We start from the raw sequence: 24,962 nt of genomic DNA on the forward strand, positions 1-24,962 counted from the left end.
ACAACTCCAAGAAAATCAGTCTCTTCTCAAAGAGTGCAACGCTATAATTACAGGGGAGAAGGAGAAAGGAGAGGCAAGTGAGGATGGCAGAAAACTATGGCAGTATCACCAAGAACCAACTATCGCTGTTGGATTACGAATCTGGAGCAGGAGAGAAGCCAGCCATGCATGCACTTCCATTTTCCTGGGGGACAAACTGTTTCCATCAAACAAGAACAACTCATAATGGAGAGAGATTTAGAGAGAACCTGCAAAGAGAACTTTTTGGTGGGTTATTTCTTTTGAATCAAAGACCTACCTATCATATATCTACGTATGTTTAAATGACTCATTCCCTTGAAGCATGTGACAAGTAGATTATCACTGAAACCTTATTTTTGCTTAGAACTTTTTTTTTGGGGGGGAGTTAATTATTTGAGCTGGACTCATGCATATTACGTGGCAATCTGTACGTTTTTTGACAAATACAGTTTGAGAACAAAAGGATTGTTTCATCTTTATCAGAAGTCAGGTACAAACGTACAGACTCTAGTAGTTTTCTTTATATTAAGATCAGAACGCATGTCACATCAACTCAATAGGGCTGAAAAATGCAGAAATGAGAACTTCCTAAAATTTCCTAACGTTTTTGTCTCCAACTTTCAACCTCACACATCCATCAATCTCTAGTTCCTATACCACCTGAAACTGCAGGTATCAGCCAGACACTTACATGAAGTGTTTCTTCACCAAAAACATCATAGAATATGGGGCTGAAACGACTATTTGCATAAAAGCACTGCTGACAGTCAAACACTAAACACACAGAAACGTACCATCGTTTCTCTATTCACATCATGCTTGGAAATGGTATTAAAGGGAACTGTCATATGCACATCAAAGAAAACGTTGCTCAGTATGGAGCAACGGGAAGATCCCACTTACACCTGCGTTTGGTGAGAGATAACTCAGCAGAGGAAAAGGCTTAAAAGACTTCAAAAAGGTTCCTTTGTAGCTTCTGGAAAGACTCATGAAATGCTTTGTGTGAGAATAATATTTTTAAAAGCTCTGCAGGTGCCTAAATGAATACAGACAGATCCTTCACGCGTGTGTGAAAATTTTTCCAAAACAGCCAAACTGAACGAAAATCCAAGCAACTGTATGTGATGCTACTCAAAGCCTCAGTGCAACAGAAACTGATGAAGCTCTTCTTTCCAGCCTCCCCTCAGTTAATTCTGTTCCTAGACCAAGGGATGCTACCATATTGAGATTTTAAGACTTAAGATGTAGGAAGCTATTAAAAACCTATTTTCCTCTTTTTTTCCCCCATGACTATTTGATAAACAAATTAGACAGCACCACCTTTTCTGAGCTACGTTTCGTCCTGATACTATCTTCTTTCTATTTGTATTCACTGAAAAAAAACGAAGTTTTAATATTACTCTTCCATACCTTACCAACTTTAGCAATCCCAGCTCGCAGTGACTTTCACACACACCACAGTTACATATTGCATTACGTTGCAAGGAAGCATAATTGTCTTGGGTGGCTGTGGCCTGAGAGATGAAGACAAATTCCCACATGATCACCATGGAAGATTTAAATTATCAGGACGAAATCCTGAAACCGTGTTCCTCGATGAACATGGAAAGGGCTGTTTTGAGCAGTCACAGGCCAGGGAAGAGTCCAGAAAAAGCAGTGAACTTGAGACCTGCAACAGGCTGCTAGTAACGTTCAGGTAGAAATGCATGCAATCAGTTGAGTAATGCTGGCACTGAAATTTAGGCCATCTCTAATTTTCTCAACTCTTTCTGTATTTCTTTACTGTGTGAGTTGTACACTAATACACTTCACCAGAGTCTTGGTCACCCACTTGCAAGACAGGCTAAGAGATAGCAATTGTACATATGGGAAATAAGAAATAATATAAAAAGGAAAAAAATGCATCCATATGTGCTCTGTGCCATATGCAAACACAATACTAATTTTCTTACCTATACCATCTATCAAAGCCCACATATTAACAGACGGTGCGTTGAGACACTAGCTTGGGTATTGGCAATAAAAACGTTGACCAAGTACTAAAAGAGAAGTGACACCTGTAGAAGCAAGTTAAAGCAGTAATTTACTGCGAAAATTTCTGAGTTTGGTCCAGGAAGAACAAATGATGACTTCTGCAGTCGCATAGGCTGTAGTTATCCACACGCTGTAATTCCCCCAAACTGGGAAGGGGCAGGCACCTTAGCATGCTTACAAAAAGCACAGTATATTGTTTATATTTGTCCTGTCCCATAACTTCACATGACTATTTTCAATTGTATGAAAAAAATTGTATCAAAGAACTAAAGTTAACCAAACTAACATCATATTCACACACAAAGAAAAACCCAACAAACAAAAAACAGGTTCTATCCTGCTCTTACTCTACAGATCCTTCTTGTTTTAATTCAAGCAATTTATAAAACAGACTGAACAGAAAAATATATACCACAAAGATGGTAAGTGAATCAAAACAAGATACATTTTTGGTGTGCGGGGAGGTGCAACGGATGGACTTTGCTTCTTAACAAGAGGGATAAGCAGCCTCCATCCTAATAGCAGCAAAAGGTATCACTTCCCCACAGCCAGAACACAAATTCAATCATTTTCCCTTTGTCAAATGCCTCATTTAAGCCTTATGTTTACAGTTTGTACTATGAGAAAAGCCCCTGTGAAATCTGTTTGCCAAGCGCTGTACACAAACGCAGCATTATTCAAGGTCAAAACATATGGGAACCGCACCAAAACCTTGAGACAAAGGCTTCTGCAAGAAAAGCACTTTTGGTCGGGGTGGGGGAACACACCCCTTACTTTCAGGGCAGATTCTGTTCCTCATCTCCTTCGCTCACCTGCAACATCATCACACACGTCAGCGAGGTGATGATCTGATCAGAGGAACCAACCCGTTCCCAGTTCTCACCAGAGAGAAGCTGGGACATCCAGCATGTGGCCATCTGCCCCCAGGCACTAAGGTGCTGGTCACCTTCTGACTAAACTTCAATTTCACTAAAAATACTCTGAGTCAACAGATGCAAAGTACCTTGCATTTTCTATGTACAGGCTTGCTATAGTTGCCATAGGAAAAAGCACTATTTGGAGAACTGCCATGACCAGAGCTGATACTCAAATGCAATGCTGTTTTCTTTCTGCCTGGTGATTTCATACATTTGTATCAAGTAAAACAAAATATTTCAGGAGGTTTCTCTTTGAAGACACTGTATCCATTGCAGGATCAAAATGTTTACATACAGATTTTAACAAAATAAATACCTGAAGACATGTTCCTGCATTTTAAATCAGAGCATGAAGGTACTTTTGGGGTTCATAAGAATGTATGTGCACACAAACACATATGTACGTGTATTTTTTTTTCATGAACAGATATATATATTTCAAGAACCAAACCTATGAACTTCATAAGCAGCATATTAATACCATCTCATTTGAAATGCTGAAGTTCAGGAGTTTCAGGGCCTCCAGTTTCCTATGCTTTCCATATTTAATACAGGAAAATGTCACAGAAAAACCTTGTGCTCCTCAGGATTCTCAAGTGGCTGCTCCCACCACCAGTAAGAACCATGAACTCTTCTTTCTCGGTATGATATTCTGCTGTCCCAGCATTTCTAAAATTTACAGTATTAGTACCTCACTCCTACCAGTCACAGGAGTTTTGATGTACTGTGTTCTAGATCACCTATATCTTTGCTGTGGATTGTATTAAAAAGAAGTTTTGCACACACCGTTAAATGCACAGAACAAAAACGTAAAGGTTTTGGTCCTGTTACACGCCTGTGATGGTCCTGTTCATCCATCCTCTCACTTCCCAGCTTTGCCAGTGACATCTATTCTGCTACAGGCCGTTCCTTGGAGAACTCTCATTCCAGAATTTTCATTAAAATATTGTTTTGTTTAAAATTATGAAAGGGCACTCAAAATAGATCAAATCAACACCCCACCCCCAAGTCTTCTACGTAGTACAACTGGATAACTCCAAAAGGCCTGAGGCTTTCCTTCCTAGGTAAAGATGTTGACATTAAAAACTTAATGTATTTTGCAGGGATCGTTAATCCATAGCACTAAATCACTTTACTGGCAGCCAAAACAGCTATGAAACCACCTGAACCTCAAACCCCAAATTTCCTAGGCTAAGCTTTTACACTTCCCTAACAGATTCCTCGATGAAATAGGTTCTCCAAACATTATAACAAACTCAAGCTTTCTATTTTGTACCCAAAGAACAAACAGACAAGGTACTGGTTTGATTTTGTTTCCTTCATTTAAATGAGCTCTGAAAGCCCAGCACTTAAAATTTATACAACCTTTTGACAGGGTTGTTTTCCTCCAACCAAAAGAAATCACATATGTGAATCAAGCAACAGAATCAGTTTTCATCATGATATAACAGTCACCTGGGTGAGACACAAGTACCTTAGTCTCATGCACCACAGATTCGTGTTTAAGATGAACAGTAGGAGAACGTACACCACATTTTCATGATAGCACCAATGCTTGTTACTTGTACTTCTCAACTAATATCAAGGTTGAAAGAATCGACCTCAATTTTTTTTGCACTAGCATGCATGCAACTGAACTTCTTATTGCTATTATTATATGGCAAATAGATAACAAAAGCCACTAACGCATTTGTATTCTGAATGAATGCATCGTTCCTATCGCCCTATTGCAGAATACCAAAGTCAATGATATATGCCTATGTAAAAAATTAATTGTGATAAGCCATGTATTATGTTAAAATACAGGAAGGATTTTGGCCGTATCACGCAAAACAATTTCTTCCATTTCGAAAAGTCTGCCTCTACTTCCAGCTTCCTTTGGCATTATATCTAAACTGCCCATTATTCTCCCTTTCGTAGTGAAGATTAAATTAAGTCGTTCTCAAAGCACAAAGATGACAGCATTCAACTTTTATTTTTTCATTTTATACACAATCCGTATGCTAGATAGTCCATCTGCAAGCTTCTGGCTTTTGCATTATGAGATCTGCTTTATAATACGAATGCTCTTTGAAAAAGCTAGGGCATAGCTGCATTTTCGGTAGAGCAGAAACGCAATCCTCTTAAATGAAGGTCAGCTGGCAAGGTCTCACTCATACAGTCTGGGGGCATCCTATTCAAAGATCATGACAGGATAAGAGCCATACATGAAGTTCACAAACTTTCGGATCTTCCTATTATGCTATGACTTCTATACTGTCTTCATCCATCACTGCAGAAAAAAATACCCTCCCACTAAACGGACAGGCTCAAAAGCATATTTTAAAACAGGTTTTTAAAAGTTCTCAAATGCCCTCTTCTGTCTGTATATACATACATCCACACAAAAATTGATCTAAGTAGTAGCTTCCTACTGTGAATAAAGTTAGGATGACAAACTACACTAGGCAGCACAGGCACACGTAAGGTTTAGAGCAACTATTATTTCTGCTACCCACTTTTTAGCAAGTATCAGTTGTCCTTAATGATCCCATGGATTTCACAGTGTACCTGAAGGAAATCTGCCTTAAGCAGTAAGACCTGCTCAGCTCTCCTTCAGCCCTCACAGCTGTCCTGGTACTTCAAACAGTTGTTTTGCCTTTGAAAAAACCTACTGTCAGTGACAAAAAGTAAACAAGATATATTTTTTTTCTTACAGCAATCTGTTGCAAAGAAAGATCCCCTCACTGGAAAACTCTTGAGCACTTAGGTGGCAGGAAATAAAAATGAGTAAGCCACAGAGAGCAGACAATGTTTTGGAAGATGGTAAGGCTCTCAATGCCAAGAATGATCTCTCTGAGGAGGAAAAAAAAAATAGAGCAACAAGATTCCTCTGTTATGACACCCTGGAACTTTTTGTACGTGCTCTGGAGAGCTTTACCAGTCAGAAACAGATTTAATTTCACAGGGACTCATCCAATAATTTCTTTGTCTTATGCTGGTGCTGCTCTACTTTTATGAGAAAGAACACAAAATCAAAATAGCAGTATCACCTTTTGAGAACAGACAGCACATAGTAGCTTACACGTAGCTCAAAAGGGCTAGTAATAAGCACAGAAACTTCACACCTTCGTATTTGTTCCTTTGCTCTTCTAAAAGGACATTTTGAAAATGCAAGGAAAAACTATTCGAGAGCTATTTCTTCGCTTCTATGTTGCCATATTCTTGTGTAGTTGAATAGGTGCCTATTTTGAAGGAACAGCAAAAACCTTTTTCTTCTCAGACATTTGTGTCATTGACTAGTGTCTATTTTGAAGAGAAACATTTGGAAATTAGGTAAAAATAATGACAAGCCACAATGACAGCCATTCTATATAAGACCAGCCTATCACTGCCATCAGATCTCAATCAATGAGATAATCCAAGCAGCAGATTTTCCATCCTAGATGAGAGGTGCCTTAGATTTACTGATTTCATTAGCTCAGGGTAGCTCCGCAGAAACATTGCTAGCTTCTTTCCCAGGCTAGCAGGGCTTCTGAAACAGCACTGCCACACAGCATGGAGCTACTATTTATAAATCTTGCAAGCATCTCATGTATGCGGCAGCATTGTTTCAAGAACAAGCGAGCAACCCGACACAGAGCCATCACAGCTTATTAGCTCTGGCCACCCGGGACCGAACCGACTCCACCAGACCATTCCGAGTAGGCTGATGCATCTGTTCCCTAATGGTTGACATTCCACCAGCCTTATTAGATTGTGGGCATTATCATGTGAATACATAGATCCAATTTTAACCTGGCAATGGTCCCAACCAACCTGCCACTGTGGGAAGAGCAGAGACTCAAGGAAGCTGCTCTTTTCGTGCCACGTCCAGCAGTTCCCGCGTTACGGGGCTATCTCCTTCCCCACGCCATTCCCCAGCTCACCTCGGATAACGAAGTTAATTACACAGAACAAAACAAGCCTTCTTGTCATTAGGCAAAGCCAGCATTAAAGTACAGATGATACTGGTGCATGCTTCCACACAATGCGACATAGGGTCAAAAGGAAAAAAAATAAAATGGCAAAAGCTATCTTTTCAATACAAGGTGACCTAAATTCTCAGCAACAGGGATTCCCTTTATTCTATTTATTTCATCCAGGCCTTTTTCCACGCAAGATTGGTTAAGGAGGCATTTTGATTCCTTTCCTTGCTTACAAATGTGACAGAACTAGAAATCCATTGGGTTTTTGTTTTTTTTTTTTTTTTTTTTTTGCATTACTATGCTTCTTACTGATATTAATAGAATCACTGAGGTTTTTATACTTGGCAAAATAAGAAACTCTAAGCAAAACTGTAAAGACAGAGACCCAAAGATTGGAGGGAAAAAAAAAATTTTGGACTCCCTAAAGCTAGCTGCCTTCTTTCGGAACTGTAAACCGTAACCCTTGCATGCGAGTAAAGCTCAAACATGCATTAACTGGGAGGAAAAAAAAAAAAAAAGCATTCAGATTTCTGAAAAATGCTTCGTTACACAAATCCTTGAGAGAAGACTTAAAAAGAATCTGCAACATGCAACCCATCGTCCAAGGTCATGAGATTTGTGGGATTTATGAATATGACAGATAAATTTATTTATTTTAAAAGGATGACAGATGCTCCCTATAAATTCACTCTAGTAATACGGATCAGCGATAGAAAGCTTCACAGATGGTGATTAAGAGTTACTAGAATATATCTCTATCATAGAAATAGAAAATCTTTAATTTTAGGCCACATTTTTTGTACTCAGGACTACAGCATTAAATATATTTTTCTTCCTGTTCAATACAAACCTGCGTACAGTATGCATTAATGATTTTCAATACTATGCCTTGAGACGGACAAGATGCAAGAAAGCTGCCTCTACTTTCTTATTCCATTAGATAACCCCAAATTACATGAAATATGACTGAAATATAGTTGAGGATAGCAGCAAAATAAAAATTCTCTAGTTCTGAACCACTATTCTCTGACAATTAACAGAACACAAGCCAAGCTCTAATGACTTCCTCTTGGTCATGTATTAAAGTATTAGCCAAATCCCAGTAATTCTGATTATACATCAGTATTTTACATGAAAAAACCTTCAGGCTCACAAAATTAAACTAGACTCTTACACAAATTACAGAAGGAATTACGAACATAGTTACCAGACAAAAAGAATGTTTTCCACGGTATAGTCTCCATTTCCTCAGAAGTAACTAAAGGAATGCTGTCATTGAAATGTAAAGTGAATTTCAGAAGCAGAAAGACGAAGTCTGTAGGACAGATCAGCAACTACGGACATTGGAAGTCATTTCGTACAGTAGCTTGATTTCTTTGCTCACTAGAAACATATAAAAATGAATACTTCCAAATAAATTTCCCCCCAAGAACACAATACTTTGAATTAACAATCAATCGCTTCAATGAATTTAAGTACAATACATGATAAAACACATTAAACGTATTAAGGTGATTTATTCATTAATATACACTGACTGGAAACCACTAAGTTGAGGGTATCATTAACAAGGAACAACTTTGGGGAAAAAACAGACACTACTCTGCCTGGCCAAGCCAAAGTAAACCTATCAAAGCAGTTGGTATGCAGGATACTGGAAGTAATTCTAGTTTCCCCAACATGTCCAAGAGCATAGTAAGTAACTGCTCTTAAAAAGGGACTTATTTTCCAAGTTAAGATTCAAGTTTTACGTTGAATATGAACTATTTAATACTATTTAAATTTATTACTGGGATAACACCATTCAGATCACTGGAGAACGGATTTCTCCCACAGATTTTGTTGCTTTTCCCAGTCTAAGCATCTGTGCTAGAAGAAAAGGCTTCAGGCATTTAAGACACTTACTAAACCTTTGTGGTTTTTACTGTAAACCCTGTATATCCCACAAAATCAGTTGTAAATGTGGGTACCTACAGAATGGAGCTGTAGGAATTAATGTACTCAAGCTACTGAGGAAATGTAACACGTTGAAAGAGTCAATACTCTGTCACAATATCGGTGAAATTCTGACAGGTCTGAAAGTCCAGCTGCTCGATTCCACGTTATTTAACATGAAGTGAAGAGCTGCATCACCAATGTCAACTTAACACACAGAACAGTTTTTGAGGCTGATGAAATGCCCCCATATTCAGTAAGTACATTGAGTATGTATCTTCCAACCATATAGATGGCCAAACAAATAAGCAAGGAGATAACATCAGAGCTGCAGTTCTCTCAGTCTCAGAGAATGGACACAGCTCGTCCAGCAGCTCCAGCAGGAGCTCTGTGTCCGGGCAGTGAACCTGAGGGGCCAGGACTCTTCAAATCCCTGGGACGCTTCAAAGGCCAGAAGACAGCCTAAAGGAGAAAAGGGTTTTCTGCACCTTTTTTGGGAACAGATTGGGCAGAAAGAAGGGGTAGGGCAGGTGGTAAGAGGCAGGCTGTCAAAGCTAGAACAATGCATTTTTCTCCTTAGGCCTAAGAGGTGGTGACCTGTTAACTTCACCAGGATGCCACGTTCCTGTCTTGAAAGAAGTTTGATATAAAGTACCAGGTCTTCACCAAAGTTTCAGTTCCTACAACATTTTCACTTTTCATTTCAAATTCTCATGCTGGGAAAGTGTGGGGGGATGCTAGGGGCAAGTTGATCTTATAGTGCAGGCAGCTGGAATGAAAAAGGTCATAAGGTAAGGGGAAAACGTAAGTTTATTTTCCACAGTTCTTTAAACTGCCTCTGAACGTTTGGTACTTCTGCTCATTGGCCTTCTCTCCTGCTGTGCTGAATCAAAGCTTCATAAAGTCCACGCTCTTTTCAGAATGCAAAAGGAACACTTGTGACAGGCAGAAAACACTACCACTGGCACTGGCATGTCACTTCATCAGGGGAGAGCTGCACATCCAAAAATGCTGCACAATATAAATGAAATTATGTTGTCCATCCCCTGGAAAGAAAATCCTCATTTAGCACTTAAGATCAGCAATAATTGGATGCAAAGCCTGGGGGAAAGACAAGAAAAATCAGAACACTGGAAGGAGAGAAAATGTGATAGAGACAAAACAACACATTATTGAGGAAAGAAATGTTTCTGGACGGTTGTCCAATACATAAAATTTGCATATAATGAAAAAACAGAACAGGAAAGTGGACTGAAAGCAGCTGCATTTTGGCTGATCAGTTGCATTTTAGAAGCATTCCTGACCTGTGCTCTTCACAAGGAACTGTATGAACTCTCAGGACTGAATTCTTCTTGGAGAGCTAGAATATCTATTCACTTAATAAAAAAACATTAAGAGCTTCAGAATTATGAAAAATCCCCTTGAAATTTTTCATTGGGCCAATGGAATAAGCCCTCCAGACTTTAGAGATCATCTGGTCTTTTCTCTCTCTAACAACTTTGCTAAATTCAGGGATGTGCTTAAATCCTTTATTGAGTGATAGAACAATTATAAACTGCTCATTAGGGAACATAAAAATACACACATTTCACAGTTACTGGAAACCTTTTCTCGTGTTCTGTCATCTCAGATTGATCTCTATTGCTGTATTTGTGTGCGAAATGCAAAACATTCAAAGATTAGTGGAATCGCTAAATTTATGGCTTAGCTATCATTTCAACCGAGTGCAAAATCTCAACCATTTATAAAAACGCAGCAAGTGTAAGACGGGTTTCACAATTAACTAAGAAATACTGAAATTTTGCTAAGGAAAATAAGGCAGGCGATACTGACACTTGTGGTCATTTCTAGATTGCTGTTTTTCATTCAGTTCCAAATATCCTCGTGATAGTTCAGTAACACACTGGGATCACAAAATAGCCACTCGCATTACAAATATTCTATAACCCTGTCCTCTCTAATCTAAATGCCATACTGGAAACGTATTCTTTTTGAAGCAGAGACAAACAGGCACTGGCCATACACATAACAATCCTTAACAAAGTTTGAACTAAGCATTCTAATATCATGTATGAACACATTTTGAGAAGAAAAATAGAAGTTTTCAAGTGAAGATAACTACCTCTGGAAGTCTTGCCATTAATCATTTTGAATTGTCACTTGAAAGGCTTTAAATACATTACAACTGAAATAATACTGCAATTCACTCTGATAAAATGGAATAATCTTTGCAGAGTATTCATGGAGTACTCAAAAAGCATGGCCCATATGGGAACATTGGATTTACATGTCAGCTGTGATGTATGTATTTAGTTTAGCTTCCAGGGGACTCGTGGCCACCAGGCAGAAAATTATCTTTCTTCCTAAGCAGTACACCTGACTATTGCAACCACTGTACATCCATTTGAGAAACTTCTGTTACTGTTGTCAAGAGAGAACTTGATTTAAACAGCTCACCCTTAGGGTCTAATTTATCTTCGAAGTACTTTGACAAGGTTTGACTGATACCCTACAAAAAAATTACACAAAGGAAATTTTTAAAGTTTTTGGAAGAAAATATTCCAAAGCTACACACCTTTGTTTTGCACAGATACATGCTGCCTGGTTCACAGTTGTCTTGTGCCTAAGTTATTCTAAGCATGTTATCTGACCCCTTGCATCTGTTTCTAATTTTGCAGAACTCGCTGCACAGTCACCCTTGCACTGGCCACGGTATCTCTCTAGCGTTCCTTGCGTACACACGGCACATCCTCACATTGGTACAACTCCTTCCCAGCTTTCAGAGATGGAAGCATCTCAAAGGCTAAGACTGCAGCTTCTAATTTAAGATGTAACCATAGTAACATTACGGAACATACTACTCCTTGGATCAAGAACAAGCAGTCCACTGACCCTTCATGGTGAGATTTAGCCAAAATAAAGCTTATTCCAACCTACAACCACAACAAGGTTACTTAAATCTTCAGGTCATACTTCCAGAGCGAAGAGAGCTCCACCCTCCTGAAATATCCAGGAACCTCCAGTATCATACAAAAGTGCTAAAGAAGGCAGTTAGATAAAAATAACTTTTTTTTTCCTGAAACTTTGACTTCCTAAAGCTACAGTCACATGCACAAATACAAAGTAGCAGGGGAGGGTGGGGGCTTTTCCTTAGTTTTCCACAAGATGAGCGAAGATCTGCTAAAGGCAAAGTTAGAGAAATTTCGTATGCATAGATGATTTATCAATCTGATCATGTTTCTAGTAAGTTAGCAGAATATGCATCTAGGGTAGTAAAACACAGTGACTGCCTGGGGAAGCCTTATTTGCCAGTGAAGGCAGCACCTCCCCAATCCATATGACAGACCAATTCTGCTTGCTTTATCCTTTAGCTAAAAGAAAAAAAAAAAAAAAAAAAGTCCAAGTCACTGAAATCTTCAGCTTAAAAAAGAATGGACAAATGCACTGACCAGTGAACATTTTGGTAAGTATGCTGCTAGTATTCTATTTTCAGAATTCCCTACTGAGCAATTTTATTTGTAGCTTATAGTAAATATAATAAGGTGCTTCAACATAGCATGGCCAGGCACTGAAAGAAGAGAAATGAAAGGCACACAAGTTTCACTGGGACCAGAAAGACAAATTCTGTAATATAGGTATGTCTGTAACCAAGTCATTTTACATCCATCAATAATTGAAATCTAGTGCCCCCAGTCCTGCAATAGCAGACTTCGACCTTTACCAAGGAAGAAAGCCATTAACAGCAAAAAGGCAGCTTAACAGCACGTGTTTATACATTAGTGCCATCCAGCTTAATTGACTAACCTAAGATTACAAAAAGCTTTCAAAGGGGAAGCATGTGAAGCATGTGTAAAGGAAGCATGAGCAAAGAAACACCTCCTCTTGTCATCACGTAGGCACAAAAAATTTGTGCTAAGAGCACCAAATGGGTTAAATGAAGCTTTGTGTTTAAGTACTTATAATTCCTTTGCAGTGCAGAACAGCTTTTGGAAAACGGAAATAGAATGTCTCGCATTAAAAATCCCCCAGAGAATCATAAGTTACAGTGTCAAGGAAAAGTGAAAACAATTTGAAAAAACCTTCAATCATCCATTTAATAATCATACAATTTTTATACTCTTCACCTATCATTGTGCTCGTACTGAATATGTATCATTTATCACACAGGAGCAAGAGCCTGTAAAGGTTTCTGGCTGCCTTTGGATTCAGTCAAAATGAATGCAAACAATCACGTGGGATTCAGCCAAGCAATGACGTTAAATTCTGCTCTGTCAGAAGACAGCATCTGTCAAAGCCCACATTTAAACTGCTGCCTGCCTGTGCAGCAGCTGAAGAACTACGGAATGGATTTCAGAGACCACAATCCTCGCCTAAAACAGCTCGAACCCATTTCTACTACTGCCTAGCAACAATGAAGGAGGGAAGGGAGGCAAATCCTATTACTGAAGGCAAGTGAGCCACTACGTGCTAGCACTCACAGCTAACGTTACCATTAGAAATATGGATACTGAGGAGAAGGGAACACAGCACTGCATTGTCCGGCAAGGGAAACACCAGATGTAAAAGCTCCAAGACATCGGCTGCGAACGCCAGACAAGCCCGATCGGAACACGAACGGGAACTACTGTCCTTTTGTTCGAACAATGAACAAAAAGCCCCAAGACAAGGACAACACTTATGAGCAGGGAAGGTAACGCGGCAACGGGCAGACAGATGGACAGATTGGATACCGTGAAAAGCGATCGCAGGAAGCAGACTGCTGGGGGATGTGCGCATGTTCGATAGCATCTTTTTTGCTGAAGTGATGGCGTGCCAAAACTATTTTCTGGGGGTATAATCCTCGCACCATAAATGGCCTGACCAAGGAAGGTATGTCAAATCCTTGTGTGTGATATTCATTCAATTGTCTGTTACCTTTTCAGCCATTGCAGATAATGATCGTTCCTAATTTGCAGAGCCCGGAAAGATAATGAACCGTGTCTCTAAACAGGGGAAAAATTCCAGCAGGTTTTCCTTTCACCACCCCGAACAATGTCACTATCTCAGACTTGTTTAATACACTGCTTACAGCCTGCACAAGGTTGGTGTGGGCACAGGAGGGATTAAAGGGATAATGTAGCTACTGTAATGATTGCATTTAACTGAGAAATTAAAAACTCAAAAGCCTCCAATCTAGAAAAAACAGTTAGAAATCCTCGGAAACTAGGTCAGAATTAATCCTTATCTGAAGTAATCTTAAAGCACTGGTAAAATGGCCATGATGTGACACACACTGAGAGCACTGAACCATCAAAACAGACCGTGCAGTCAAATTACATTATCTAAAAAGTGCCTTCAGACCTTTTTCACACTTGCTTTCCTTTTTTTTGTCCCTGAAACACAGCAAAATGTCATCAGACTAATATCGGCCAAGCATAAATTGGGAGCGTGCAAAAGACCGGACATGATTTAAACCATCAGCAGCACGATCAGGCACCACATTTTACAAGTAACATCAGGCTCCACTGAGATCCCAAAAGGAAACCTTCAAACACTACACATTCAAAATGGTGAGCACGTAAATTACCTCATGCCATCGTTGCTTAATAGGAAAACACTGCCTGTTTAACTTGGGTTGTAAAATGGCACTCAAACTAATTGTCATTCGTTTCTGCTTCTTGTTTAAATTTAAATACTTCATCAAATGTGGCAAGCAAGCAAGAAGACAGGTTACTATTTACAATAGAAATTTAACACCCAAATCTATAGTGATTTAGGCACCACAAAATGAAAGTGCTTATCTGCAGGATCTGCCAGTGAACTGCCATAAATCCCCACATCGGCAACATAAATGTGCTTTCTTTATCCAAGGCAATGCTAACATGCAGAGAAGCAACCGTGACTGGAAAGAGCTCCCATACCTAGGGATGCATCTCACAGTCACCCATTTCAGATCACTTTTAAAGCCACTTCCCAGGACTTTTAAAACAAACCCCAAATTCTGCCCTCAGGCAGTACTTCTGGAGAAGCACGCCTAGCTGGCGGTGCCCCTCTCCTATCTGACATTTTAAAGCCTGAGCATCAGACCTCACCTTGAGCACTGCCTGTTCTGTGCAAAACATTAATGCAGTTTGTAAGTGAACTCAGGCACGGTACGTGAGGCCTAATATGCAACTGCTGCTGTTTGTCAGAAGAGCGGCTCGGGCTGCCTTCTGAACTCTCCTAATTAAACAATCTGCCCACAGCTAATCAAAATACGAAAATCCAGGGCGTGTAAACAGGGAGATGAATCCTTCAGTCTGCAAAGCTGCAATTATAGAGCAGGGCTGAAAGTACAAGGAGCTGAAACACTGTCAGAGCACAGCCCACAAACCAGAATCGGGGAGGCATTCACAGTGCACACGCCGGGCATCTGACAACAGAGCAGGGACCGCACAACCAAGTGCCCAAAAGGAAGAACTCCTCTAAGTCAGAGTTTCAAAATGCAGTTACGTGCAGCAAGATACTTTCAGAAGACCAGGTGCCTGTATAGAGACCTTAGGTTATAGCTGGTTATTTGCTTTTTGTTTTTACCTACTGCCCATGGTCGGTGCCTGTCCTTAAGCTTTCTGTGAAATGAAATTTTAATCAGGCAGATGCAGTAGTGCTTTAACCCTAATTAAACTGAGAGAAAATAATGGTTTTTCTCGTGACACTGTTTGATGCTGTTTTTAATACATACTGACAGCTCTCTACTTTTATTAAACACATCCCAGCACGTATTTTTTCAATGGAGCTATTGCTGGATTTCAAATGCCCACTGTAATGTTTCACACCTGGATTACAACAAAACCAAAGCAAAGTTGTTGTTTGTGGTGGTTTGTGTATTTTTTGTTTCCCTTCAGTCAATAGTTTTATGATGCTAAGAAACAGGTGTGGGTCCTTCCTTCATCCATACAAGGCCTTTTTAAAGGGCGAACAGGGACTGAAGGTTTTCTAGGAAATTCCCACCTTGAAAAAAAAATCAAGGAAACATGTTAAGGGAGAAAGAACCTCTCTGAAAATAAGCTTTGTAATGGTAGATGAGATGAAAATCATAAGAAATCTAATATGCACAATGTGAAGATGCAGTCAAAAATAGGAGGGGGGTGTTCACCCATTCTAACCCCATTTCTCTGTGCATCATAGAAAGGCAGCAATTTTAAGTTCACACAAGTAACATATAACCACATTCTCCCTTTTACTTATTCTCATGTGAAAGTAGGAGCACACGAAAAGCCTACCACCTCAACTAAAAATTAAATACAGATTAGTAATGTGATACAGATTTGCCAAAGTATTTGCATCTAACGACTGAAGTTTTAGAAGTGGAATAATTCAGTGTGGCAAAGTTAATCCAAATTACAGCTGCTACTCTGCATTCAGCTCTTCATGCAGTTCTTGTTTTGACTTCTTCCTAAACAGCATGCACATGAAATGGAATGATAATTCATCAAGTATTCCCACAGTTGCCCTCCAAGCTGGTATCAAACAATTATTTTCCCTGAGCTCTAGGATACCCTTTGAAGTGACATTTGTGTTTGCTCATACAGAGATATCCATCCCAAAAGGCTGCGTTTTCATTTAAAACTCACTGCACACCACAGTGAAACTTAAAACCATGTTTTTTAAAATTATGTTTGGAGAGCAGGCTTTCATTCTCTAAGCATGCAAAAGAAGGTGTAAGTGCAGAGGTAAGCATGTATCTTCCACGTCAGGGGCTTAGTTCCTTTTTACCCTAAGGTATAATTTCTGAGCTAAGAAGCATTAAGAAGAACAGCATGAAATTTCAGGCTGATTCTCAAGCAGCATATTTTTGAGACAGGTTTAACATCTGTGGAGTGGAGAATAATTTTTAGATAGCTCAGTTTCTGCTACATAGCATCAGTCCCAAGCAGTTAAAAAATAATAATAAAAGAGAAATGCTTTCAGTGAGCTTGAAAACAAAATTCATGAACATGATGCAACAACAACAGGGAAGAGCTTAGCATATCACCAGGCAAATATTTTGCCATTTCAGAAAGAAGTAAGGGGCAGTTTTGTCTTTTTAGATACATTTATCATTACAAACCACAGTTAAAATCCCCGCTTACTTGCTCCTCCTGGTGGAGGTTAATAAGACAGACAAACTACAGTTTCAACTCAGTGCAATACTTCCCCTTGCTTCCAAATATTGTGAGTGATGTCTTCTGCATATACATTACTCTGTTTATATATCAACTGACACAGTAATTAAAATAAAGCTTAGTTATATGTCTCTCCTTATCCTTTTTGAAATCTCATCTTTTCCCCTTACATTAACTAGGCAGGCTGAACGTTGCAGTCACACATAATAATATATTATTCAACTGCCATCTCTTCTTAAATTACTTCCTTACAGTGTAAAATCCTGTAATTTCCCCATATAACATGTCACTTAGCTTTTAAATGCAAAAATTAATCCAAATATTGGTTTTAGAAGATAGCAAAGTAATTAATAAATTACACATTTATATTAAAAATAGCATTTTCTGTGGGACCCTTATTCAACTGTCATCCTTTTTCCTATACAAAACCCTAGGGCCCAGAAATAAATTAGAGCAAATTGAAAATCGCAAACGAATTGCTACTGTGCAGCGAAAGGTTCATTTACAAGATGATGTGATCAGCTTTTAATATGCAGCATCATGAAGCTGCCATATTGACTCTGCTCTTGAATATGAAAAAAATTTAGGAGAAAATGAAGCACAGACTACTTTGGCACTTTTTCCTACAGTTACAGCTGCTATTAGCAATACTTCACATTTCTGCATGATAACTGAAGTACAGCAGTTACATTTAAATCCACTGAGGGGAAAAAAGAGTCACGTTCATCAGATAGTTTGCCAGAAAGTAACTTAGAGCTGTGCAGTTTTACTTCTTGTTAATATGAGCATTTACTTAAGATCTCTGCCCACTAAAAATCAACAGCTTGACTGTAAATCAGCTGCACACAAGCCTGGCACACCAGCCAGGAGTTGAAGCTTTTCCTTCCTTGTGGAGCAGAAGGTTAAAGGTGCTTGAAAGGTGACCAAAAACGTTATCACGTGTTACCATCTAAGGGCTGTGCAGTGAGGTTACTGGACCCTGAAAATTAATTTTGACAGGTGCACCTTCTCATTGACTTTCTGAGCACAGTCGGGGCCGGTGGAAACACGCCAAGCAGTGTACTGTGACTAACACAGCTCTGCCATAATCAGCCCTGCACCGTCTGTCCCACCACCACTACATGACCATTTTACAAAAAGGGTTTTTAAACTGAACTGTACGAGCCTCTGCATGTCAAATCAATTTTAATTAATGCCAATAAACCTTCCATCTGGTATCAAGCCCTTCTCATTCAGTCCTCCTCAAGCACCATACAAGGATTTCAGTCAGTATACATGATGCTATTTAGGTCTACTTCACACTTCTTCAGCTAGCATGATCCACTTCTTCTAGTTTTTGTTTGTTTGCTTTGGGGTATTCTCAACTCTTACCATAAAAGAATTATAAGCAAGCAAATCAAATAACTTTGTTTTTTGATAAAAGTTGTCTTTTATCACAAATCTGACCTTGTTCATACTAACATGGGCTGTTTAAAAAAAAAAAAAAAAAAAAAAAAAAAAGACTAAATTATAGGTTCATGTCTAGTTTCTCATTGTAGCTTTTTATATTATGAGCAGGTAAAATTAGTAATTTATGTTCTGTTTGTTTAAACCTTTGCAGAGTGAGCCATTTGCAGAGAATCACTCAACATAAGCAAAAGAAAATGAATACCAAAGAATAGCAGTGGATCCAGAAAAGAAGGGAAAAGCATTTTGCTTGGCCATTGTCTCATCATTGGATTCTTACAACATGCTTCAGTGGAGAAGACGACACTGCTGCTTTGCAAAGATGACCTGGAATACCAAAAGGTCTCTATTTCGCACCCATCTCATTGGCCTGGTCTCTCTTGTATTTCTTTTTGCTGTGTTTCTGTTTTTTAATCATCACGACTGGCTGCCGGGCAGGGCTGCTTTCAGAGAAAATCCCATGGCTTACACTATACGAGGATTTAGGTCTACTAAGAGCGAGATGAACCACAGCTCTCTAAGGAACGTGTGGAAGGACGCCGTACCTCAGACTCTCAGGCCTCAAACAGTCACCAACTCCAACAACACCGAGCTGTCACCCCAAGGAGTCACCGGTTTGGAAAACACGCTCAGTGCCAATGGAAGTATTTACAACGAGAAAGGCGCTGGGCATCCAGCTTCGTATCATTTCAAATACGTCATCAATGAGCCTGACAAATGCCAGGAGAAGACCCCTTTTCTCATTTTGCTCATTGCTGCAGAGCCAGGCCAAGTGGAAGCCAGACAGGCGATTCGACAAACCTGGGGTAACGAAAGCCTGACGCCTGGCATCCAAATTGTTCGCATCTTTTTGCTGGGGCTAAGCACCAAGATAAACGGATACCTCCAGCGCACCATACTAGAGGAAAGTAAACAATACCATGACATCATTCAACAAGAATATTTAGACACCTATTATAATTTAACCATTAAAACTCTGATGGGAATGAACTGGGTTGCATCTTATTGTCCAAGTGTTCCGTATGTTATGAAAACTGACAGTGATATGTTTGTCAATACTGAGTATTTAATACACAAGCTTCTGAAACCAGAACTTCCTCCAAGGCACAAATATTTTACAGGTTATTTAATGAGAGGTTACGCACCTAACAGGAACAAGGACAGCAAGTGGTACATGCCACCTGATTTGTATCCAAGCGAACGTTATCCTGTATTCTGCTCTGGAACTGGTTATGTTTTTTCTGGAGATTTAGCAGAAAAAATCTTCAAAGTCTCCCTAGGCATCAGACGCTTACATTTAGAGGATGTATACGTGGGGATCTGCCTTGCCAAGCTGCGAATTGACCCTGTGCCTCCACCCAACGAGTTTGTCTTCAATCACTGGCGAGTTTCTTACTCCAGCTGTAAATATAGCCACCTAATTACCTCCCATCAGTTCCAACCTAGTGAACTGATCAAATACTGGAACCACTTACAACAGAATAAGCACAATGCCTGTGCCAATGCAGCGAAAGAAAAAGCAGGCAGGTATCGCCACCGTAAACTGCACTAGAAGGACAGCACTCCCTCTAGCAAATGTATCCCCCGTGCAATTTGTAAATACCGCTGAACGCATGTACAGTGAAAAATGGATGAGCTTCACGGGACAGCCTTTAGTTGATCCCCATCTCACATAGTGGAGTCTGAAAATTATTTTTTTAATTTAAAATAAAAAGTATAGTTCTTGATAACACTGATATTATGAAACCATAACCAAAAGGTTTTCCCAGCAAATTTGAAGAAAAAAGATGAGATAAGGATTTTTGTGTTAATGTGCAATAATAAGCATGCACACTTTGGTGGTCCAATTGCTGACTTCTGTGCCAATAAAATGTAATTGAGCATATTTTCCACACAAATTTTATTTAAAAATGCATTCATACCTCTAGTTCTTTACAGTGTAATGATTTGTTGTTATCTCAAATTGGTATAAGTAAAATGAAGAATGAGAAACAAAGGAAATGCACAAAGGGCAGATCAGTTTTACTTTCAAATACCACATGAAAATTATTATACACTTCTTTAACGTACAACATATTTAGCAGTGTCGCATTTACAATTAAGACACTACCAAAAGAACGCTAAAACAATGCAAAAGGACTCTGTAAAAGTACATCCAGTTCTGGCATGGTTGCTTTTTGGGAGGGATTAGGAAAAAGGATAAATGAAAACAAAGTTCAGACTACCACTTTGTACATCGCCTTCTGAAATGTTACTGGTGTTCTTGATTCAACTCCAGTTTCAACTACATCCCCCTGAAAGAGGTGACAAAGTTGCTTAATTCTGTAGAAGTCATAGGGCAAGCTCCTAGATTCTGGTGCCAAGTAACATTCATTTTGGCATCTTTGTGCAAATTCACTCAATCTGCTATTAGTTTCTTTACAGAACTTCAAGATAGCTCAAAGGCTGATCAGATATGCAAAATGGAACTTCAAGTCTCACTACAGTCTCAAAGACGTTCTATTTTGTAAAAGAGGAAGAAAACCTACAAAATTTTTTTTTTGATTTTCCTCTTTACTGCCTTTTAGACACAAAAAAAAAAAAAAAAGACCAGTCAAGTGAAAATCGGTTTGCTAGAGGAAATTAAGCCAAACACTTCACTTTATAGATGGGGAGGACTAAGTCATAAGATTGACATGTCCAGATAGCAATACAGGAGAGAACAAAATGGAAGCAATTTTAAAAATTAAAGCTACATCTGCCACTGAAAACAAGATTGAAGAAGTAGCTTAAATCTATTTACAGGTTTCCAAGTTTTCTAACAAACAGAACTTTTAAAGTTCATTTTCCAACAGAGTTACAGAAGCATTGCATCAGAATCAGGTTATTACTATTTATCACAGTGCCAGGGTAAGCAATACCTGCATTTGATTAAGCAGTAAATGATGGAACTGTGATTAGTTTTCTGTTTGACCAGTACTTTTTAATTGGGTAAAATACAAATATTTGATGTACTTTTATTATTTAATAAAAGTGATTATATTTATGGTCCTTCAGCCTTCACTTTTTATGGTAAAGCTGCTCAGGAAGAAATAAATTGCTAGCTTCAGCATTAACTGACGTTTCTAGTTTTCCCTAATTCTTAAAGTGTAGTTTTCATAGCATGCACAATACAGAGAACACAGCAGGTTTTTTTTTCTTTGTAATGAAAAGATGAATCATCTTACGAAGCCCTAAGGCTGTCTATATCCAGGAATTTAGGCACATAAGCAGACTGTATCGCACTGGTCTAGTCCTCTAAGGAATTCAAAGGAGGTCTTATTAAAGATGGGTAAGGGAATTTGCTCTTCACTATTTTTTGGGTGGTCCTCCAATAAACTATCATACCTTTAACCATAGAAATGGACATTTCTGAGGAAAGCAAGTGTGTGAAAATAGTAAAATTTATGCAAAAGGGAAGTGGTCACTGCACCGAGCCTGTCTGAATTTAAGAAGAGATTGGACTGTGCACTTAGTCACATGGTCTGAACTTTTGGGTAGACCTGTGCGGTGTCAAGAGTTGGACTTGATGATCCTTAAGGGTCCCTTCCAACTCAGGATATTCTATGATTCTATGATTCTAACGTTCTCCAACTTGATTGAAATTGGATTGACTTAGTTGTGGTGATGATTACTGGCATTCATGTAACACAGTAGCACAAGCTGCATTCGAAGTGTTTGGGAACACTCTTTAACATTACCACCTATTTGTAGTTCTCTTCTGACTCCTTCCTTCCTGGTGAGTACTTGAGCACCAGTCCCTGCCTTCAGTACTTTCAAGCTAGACCATAATTTACTCTACTTGGATCTTCCCAACTTTGGCTAGTTCGAAATGTTGTTACTAGCTTCTGGGTCTAATCCAAGAGGTTAATAACTGAACATTAAATAGTTTGGCACTTTCATTATAAAGTTTGGCAGCCAAACAACCTCTTGGGTACTTCACTTCAGAGTTCATGCAAGATGCCAATCTGCCTGAGTTTGGCAGAATTAGTTATAATACCAATGAGTTCAGCACATTGAACTTCTTCCTAGTTAAAATAGTCGTGAGGAGTACAAGATGTTAAATAAAAACCCATACATAAGGCCCTTTTAAGAGCTCAGCCTACTTTTTAAAAATTGTATTAATATTTGGGTATGATTTGAAACTACTCTATCAACACATTTGAATCACTATCAAGACAGCCAAAGGCTACTTAAACCTTTTTTATCCAAGTGTTTTCTTTCAGTTTGTTATGAAGCTTGCAGAAGCAGGAGTGAGAGGTTGTATGGTGAAACATGAAACTACAGAATTAAAGATCTACCTTCCGTTCTCCAAATGCTGTTGCCACTTTTTAGTTTGTGTTGAAGCTATTTGCTTACTCTGGAAGAGCATAACAACAGTTCATGTCAAAACAGTACAATCATTTCCATCATTAAAACCTCTGGCAAGTTCTGGCACTTCCTACCCAACAGAAAGCAAGACAAGAAATGCATTGTCAGTTGCAACAGGATAAAAGTTTGTGTTTAGGTCTAATATTTCTGCAATGAAGTAAAAAAAAAATCAGTAACACTAGTTTACTCAAAAAGGAAGTTTAGAATAATAGAAGTTTGTGCAATCTTCTCTTTAAATGTGTTTTGTGGTCGTCCCCCTCTCCCCCCGTTTGTATGTCTGCTTCAGATCAAATGCAAAAACATGACTTATTACAGGAAAACATGTCTTGTCATCAGCACCATCATTGTGGCAAAAAAACATATTAGACAAAGTAAGCAGGGGAATGAAAATTGAAATTCAGTAATTTTTCCTCATTTAACTTCAAACTGAGTGAAGATTTACGCATTTATACTAGACAACCAAAATAAAGCCTCACACTATTATTTACCAACAGAACTGCTCCTCTCACATCTCCAGTTCTCCGGTGATCCCAGTTATTTGGGGATCCTGTATCAATAGGTTTGATCATGTGAAGTGAACAACTACAGCTGTTGGAGTACGAAGGCTGCTCCTATCCCCAGCCATTGACAGATTTTTTTCATAGATGAAGTTCATGTTCTGTTATAGTCTGAAAGAAATACTAGTAAAAGGTACTTACAAGCCTCAGTGGTTGCTTTGAGGGGGGAAAAGTGTCTGATAAGATCTTTATCTAAAGGTTGTAAGTTATTTCTGTCCTACAAATTAAAAATTATACAATTGCAGTGATCTCAAAGAAATAAGGCTGACTAGGTTTCAGGTTAAAAAAGTCTCAAAATCAATGCCAGATCAGGCATGGCATGAGCACGAGCATAGAACCTAGACACCATTCCTCTAGACAGCCCCCCATCCCTCCTGATTTCCCAATACATTAACACAATCCGCAGTCATACTTCAATCTAACATATCTACATCATCCCACATTGCAAGAACATCTTATCTCTTGAATGAATGCTCATTGCAATTTTTGACAACTTCCCAGGAAGAGATGGAAGAGAGAGAAGAACACAGAAATTACTACTACTTCTGTTCAGTTACAAGAACAGGCTTGTAACTATTTTGCTAAAAACAATTTCCATGGTGTTTTTTTTGTTTTGTTTTTCCATTTTTACAGCTCATTTCTCAATCCTTACTTTATGCTGTCAAAGAATACAAGGAACTATTGAACAATTTCTTTACATTACAACAGCTGCACCTATAAAATTTTAAACGCATCTCCCCTTTTCATTTCATAGTTTGCTCTTTCAAAGCAGCGTGTGATTCGGGTGGTACAGTCTCACCATTCCTGACCCCACTAATTCCAGGCTGGGGATCATACCCATCACATACAGCATTTGCTGTATCCCTACAGCTTCCATCTCCAGCCTGTCCACCCAGCCTCCCACGTCCAGCTCTGCTCTGCAAGACTTAGCCACTACTCAAGGGGAGCCCAGGGAGAGGAGGGAAGCAGGGAAGCTGCACTGCGAGCTATGCAATGCTGCACCGTGCAAATGTAGGTCAGAAAGGAGAGAACAGTGCCTTTGCTTTGTACCCAAGGCAAGAATTAATTCAAAGGCTTTCTGGGGCAGGAGGCTGGGGGACAGCCGTAGAGAACAAACTTGCAGCAGGTCAGTTAAAGCTCTTGAATATCAGAAAACAGAGGAGTGAGACTAAAAACACAGCACCTGATCAACACCACACAGATTAAAAAAATACATACACACACACACACCTCAAGGGCAGGCTCAATGATGAAGGGAAAGCACTAAAAGTGAGGCCAAATTAGAAAGCAGCATCTGAATTTCTAGTGAGAAGTGTTTGTACTTTCCCCCTTATAGAGGAAATAAAACTTTAAGGTGAACCTGTTCCTGTAACCAGATTTCTGGTTTGTGATTGCAGTGAATGCCCTTTATTAAAGCCTGCACCGAAGTAATTACAAGCAGTGGCACAACGGCATGAATAGCAGCAGGTCAGTAACTCCAGAACAGCTATTTTACATATAATTTTACATATAGGAGCACCAACCCAGTCAAAACAGCACAGAAAGCCAGATTAGTTTTATCTAGGGCTTACATTTCATTTTGAAAGGAAGCGT

The 24,962-nt window shown here is 39.1% G+C and overlaps 2 protein-coding genes across 3 annotated transcripts in view; one reads left to right on the forward strand and one right to left on the reverse strand.

The window, feature by feature from the left end:
* The window catches only part of CDC73 (cell division cycle 73), a 103,834-nt gene that overhangs the window by 30,183 nt on the left and 48,689 nt on the right, over window positions 1–24,962 (reverse strand). The gene's annotated exons all lie outside the window — the stretch shown is intronic.
* On the forward strand, window positions 13,173–21,450 carry B3GALT2 (beta-1,3-galactosyltransferase 2). Of its 2 annotated transcripts, XM_082765569.1 has the most exons (3): window positions 13,173–13,723; window positions 14,238–14,403; window positions 18,578–21,450. In XM_082765569.1, the coding sequence occupies exon 3, from the start codon at window positions 18,707–18,709 to the stop codon at window positions 19,973–19,975; it is 1,269 nt and encodes a 422-aa protein (XP_082621695.1). In that variant the 5' UTR covers window positions 13,173–13,723; window positions 14,238–14,403; window positions 18,578–18,706; the 3' UTR covers window positions 19,976–21,450. The 2 variants fall into 2 exon arrangements, with proteins under 2 accessions (XP_082621695.1, XP_082621694.1); XM_082765568.1 differs by lacking the exon at window positions 14,238–14,403.

This window comes from Aythya marila, assembly GCF_965140915.1.
Source record: "Aythya marila genome assembly, chromosome: 8".
NCBI lineage: Eukaryota > Metazoa > Chordata > Aves > Anseriformes > Anatidae > Aythya > Aythya marila.

What these genes read in the sequence shown, in the direction of transcription:
- B3GALT2 (XM_082765569.1), top strand. Translation starts at nt 18,707, where the DNA reads ATGCTTCAGTGGAGAAGACGACACTGCTGCTTTGCAAAGATGACCTGG.